The sequence below is a fragment of the Arachis hypogaea genome, chromosome 6 (genome assembly GCF_003086295.3).
Source record: "Arachis hypogaea cultivar Tifrunner chromosome 6, arahy.Tifrunner.gnm2.J5K5, whole genome shotgun sequence".
In the NCBI taxonomy this organism is placed as follows: domain Eukaryota; kingdom Viridiplantae; phylum Streptophyta; class Magnoliopsida; order Fabales; family Fabaceae; genus Arachis; species Arachis hypogaea.
The window spans coordinates 63255966-63260142 of NC_092041.1; the positions used below are offsets into that span (position 1 = coordinate 63255966).

The window sequence follows — 4177 nt, forward strand, 5'->3', positions numbered from 1 at the left end:
TGTAAAGTAGAATCAATGTTGAAATAATAATAATAAAAAAAAACCCTAAGAAAATTGGGGGCCTTGGTGTATGGTGATGATGTATATAGAGAAAGTGCAATATGACTGGTGACGGTGAGATAGTAATAGGTAGATAATGTTGTGTTGATTAATTAAATGGCAGCGCAGCTTTACTTAATTTAATTTAATTTAATTCTTAGAAACACACTACACACACGATTGCTCGCTAATGTCCAACCGAGATATCCATGACGAAGCTGGCTTACACCCTGAATCCTGGACACACCATAGCTAGCAAGCACCCTCCATCCCCCTCCCAACAACTAACTAACTAACTGGTCAGCACTTTCCCTCCCAATAAAATGCCTTCCCCCAACCGCCAACTGCCTCATCAACTACCAAGAACCACACACAACAAATCACGCAAAAACTCATGCGTTCCAACAACACTTCTTCTTCTTCTTCTTCAGGCAGTAGTGGCACTGGTCGGCACCCTTTGTACCGAGGAGTGAGGCGCAGGAGCAGTGGCAAATGGGTCTCCGAAATCAGGGAGCCAAAGAAACCTACCAGGATTTGGCTTGGCACTTTCTCCAACCCCGAAATGGCTGCTATTGCTTATGATGTCGCCGCTCTTGCTCTTAAGGGTAACGATGCTGCCCTTAACTTCCCCGACTCCGCTTCTTCCCTCCCTGTTCCTGCCTCTTCCTCTGCCCGCGATATTCAAGTTGCCGCAGCCAGTGCCGCTGCTGCTCTCGGAGCCGCCAAAGACTCCATCGAGGGAAGCCGGGGAGCCGTGGCAGGGAATGCCGTTGCGCTGGAGCAAGAGTTGCCGCTCTCCCAAGCCAGGAACACTATTGACAACAATAATGAGTTTGTGGATGAGGATTTGATTTTTGATATGCCTAATGTTCTTCTCAATATGGCTGAAGGGATGCTTCTTAGCCCTCCTCGTTTTCATGTTGCCGATGACTACACTACTGCTCCAGAATACGTGCCGGAAGATCCACACCTCTGGAGTTACCCTTATTTCCCATGACATACATATTTTTCAAAATAATATTTCCCACGTCTTCGTATAAATATCTGTAGCTATTAAAATTTGACATATTATATTTAAATACAATAAGTTATTAATATACCAAATTATTAAAGTGACAGATATTTTTAAAGCAAAAATATATAATAATTATTAATATATGCTCAACTCCAAAAATAACCTCATAATAATAAGTATCTGTATTATAATTAATAAGGTAAATAAGAAAGGAATATGACCGTAGTAATTAAGTTATGCTAGGAGGAGTGATCACCTCAATAATGAGGCTTTGCTTAGACATGAGGAAACTAAATAAATATACTAATAATAATAATGTGTATGGAAGTGAAGAAGTAGTGTATGTATCTTCCTTCTCCTTTATATTTCCCCTCTTGGATTTTTCTATGATCCCTTATGTACATTACCTCTGTGTTGAGGTATATGTGCTGCTCTTATTACCTTGCACCTGTATGTTTTTACTGTCCTAATGTAATGTGTTGACGATGAATAATATCTTTGGTGGTTATCGTATAATCTTACAATATATGCTGCTTAAAAACGTATCAGGGTTCGTGTATATGATATGGTGTTCTACTACATTCTCTCCGCTACTGGTGCTGTTGGTTCAATCGCAGAAAACCCCGATTTTTGAAATGACCGAGGAAAGACAAGTGGGAACGTCTTAGTCAATGGGAATTGATTATTACTTTGCTGAACTAAATGACGAGGGCTATATCCCACCTAAAGATTACACAAGAATTTGGCCTCAACAAACTTAATTAGCTTTATAGATCAAGAAACATTATAACCTTACATAGATGATAGAGAGAAATTATTGTATGATTTTGTTTACTCGATATTTTTTTTTTCATTGTTAATAATAAGTGAGTTAACAATTTTTGAGTTTGTTTGATGATGTTAATTCGCGGAATGGAAATGTCTTTTTTTAAAAATGTTTATTATTCACTAAAATTTAATATATATAATTAGTTAAACTATATTATTTTTGTTAAAATTATATCATACAAATTGATTTAGTCAAAAAATCAATAAACTAAGTCTGAACTAATATAAATTAATATTTTTTTTATAGAAAATGACTACAATAATCATATTATAGAAAATAACTAAAATATTTTTATTATATATATATTTTTAATTTTAAAAATTTTAAATTCTAATCCTATAATGACACAAAAAAATAGAGTTAAAATTTAGGGTTCTTAATATATATATATATATATATATAGAATATCTTAGTCATTTTTTACAATAGAAATATTGTAATTATTTTTTATAAAAAAATATCAATTTAGACCGGTTTAAGATATAATTTATTAATTTTTTGGCCAAATCAATTTATCTGATCTAATTTTAATAAAAATAACATAGTTTAATCAATTATATGTATTAAATTTTAATTATTTAAAAATATTTAAAAAAAGACATTTTAACTGTCTTTATCTAAGTGACTCTCTTTTTAATTATAGTATAAATATGAGTTTTAAATTAAATTTTAGGGTTGTAATTTTAGTGTAAATATATGAGTTTTTGTTTTCATTTATTACTATTATTGTTGTTGTAATTGTTGTTGTTATTAAAGATAAAACAAACAAATCCAAGTGCAAGCCATATGATTTTTTAAATGACAAATTATAAGGAAAATATAATAATTAACAATTAAACTCATCAAGACCCATAAAAAAGAATCAGACATATCGGTAAAATAGTAAAACCCTTTACGATTCTTCTTCCACAACAAACGAGCTTCTCTGGCCCAAAAAAACAAAAAAAGAAAGAAACACTTCATCTCCTCACTAACTCAAACTTTCATCTACGCGCACCATTTCTCTTAAGGTTATATTCTTCTCCTCTTTCTATCTTTCTAATTTATTTTCTACGGTATAACCAATTTTTAACTTTTGTTATATCACTACAATAAATATGGATTTTAGCAATTTGAAAATCTACAACACCTTAAAATTATTCCTTTAAATAGTTTTAGACAACGATTTTTTATAATATTACTATTGAAGTTTAATTTTTTATTATTTTATATCAATAAAATAAAACTGTTTTCTTTAACTCTTTTAAAAAACGATTTTATAATCATTTCAAGAATTTACTTTTAAGTAATGATTTTTTAATGTTATTTAAATAATTGTACAAAAGATACACCTCAAAATCGTTGCCGAAGTTATTACACTTTAAAACCGTTTTATTTGATGATCTTAGATAGTATTTTTTATAATGTTGCTGTTGGAAGTTTAACACTCAAAAATTATTGTTATAAATAAATAACGAATATTATTTATGGAGAAAATAAATTTATAATAAATATTATTTTTGTTTCATTCCCGCTCAAAAATTTATATATTTTACACTTAAACAAATTTTTGAGAAAATTTCGTAAAAACAAAACACAGAGCTCTGATCTCTCCCTTCCCCCCTCAACTAGCCTTAACCCACCATAACCCACCACTGATCACCAGAGCCTGGCCATCATCGCACAAAATCAGCTTCACGCAGCTCCCACCATCTATCCATAACCCACTGTTGAAGGAAGCCATTCGTGGTGTGTCGTCGCTGCTTCTACCCTCTCCTCGCCGTGGTCGTTGCTGCCCTGGCCATCGATGCTTCTCCTCATCGTTTATGGGTTGTCACCTCTTCTGCTTCTACTTTGCTGCTTCTGCTGTCAGCTGTCGTCTGCCCCTTTGGACGTCGCTGCTTCTGAATTGCGCCATATAACTGGTTCTCTGCCTCCTCGTTGTGGCTTGATGCGTGAACATTTTATCTATATTTTTTATTTACTTTAAATTAAAATTTGTTAATTTTTAATTTAATTCTAGTGTCTTAAATCTCTTTGGATGCTACTTTGAGATTTTTTAGTGTTTTAAATATTTCAAATGAAGTTCGGATTAGTTTGGCAAAGTTTATATGCAAGAAGAGAAGAAGAATTCGAATCTGCCAAGCTGGCATTAAACGCGAACATGCGCTTTTAGCGCCAACAATTCAGTAGCGTTAGGGAGCTTTCTGCTTACTAGGGCGCTAAATGCCAAGTCTGGCATTCAGCACCATCAAGCCAAAAACGAATAAGAGCTTTTTGTCCATAAGGGCGCTAAACGCTGCAACTGGCATTTA

At 33.0% G+C, this 4177-nt stretch overlaps 1 protein-coding gene across 1 annotated transcript; it reads left to right on the forward strand.

The window, feature by feature from the left end:
• The first annotated feature begins 405 nt into the window (after window positions 1-405).
• LOC112698184 (ethylene-responsive transcription factor ERF024) lies at window positions 406-1532 on the forward strand. The gene has a single exon (XM_025751548.3). It carries the CDS (start codon window positions 434-436, stop codon window positions 1034-1036), a length of 603 nt encoding a protein of 200 aa, XP_025607333.1. The 5' UTR covers window positions 406-433; the 3' UTR covers window positions 1037-1532.
• Window positions 1533-4177: the final 2645 nt, after the last annotated feature.

Bases quoted from the DNA above. Each gene is read 5' to 3' on its own strand.
- LOC112698184 (XM_025751548.3), top strand. From the start codon at position 434: ATGCGTTCCAACAACACTTCTTCTTCTTCTTCTTCAGGCAGTAGTGGC.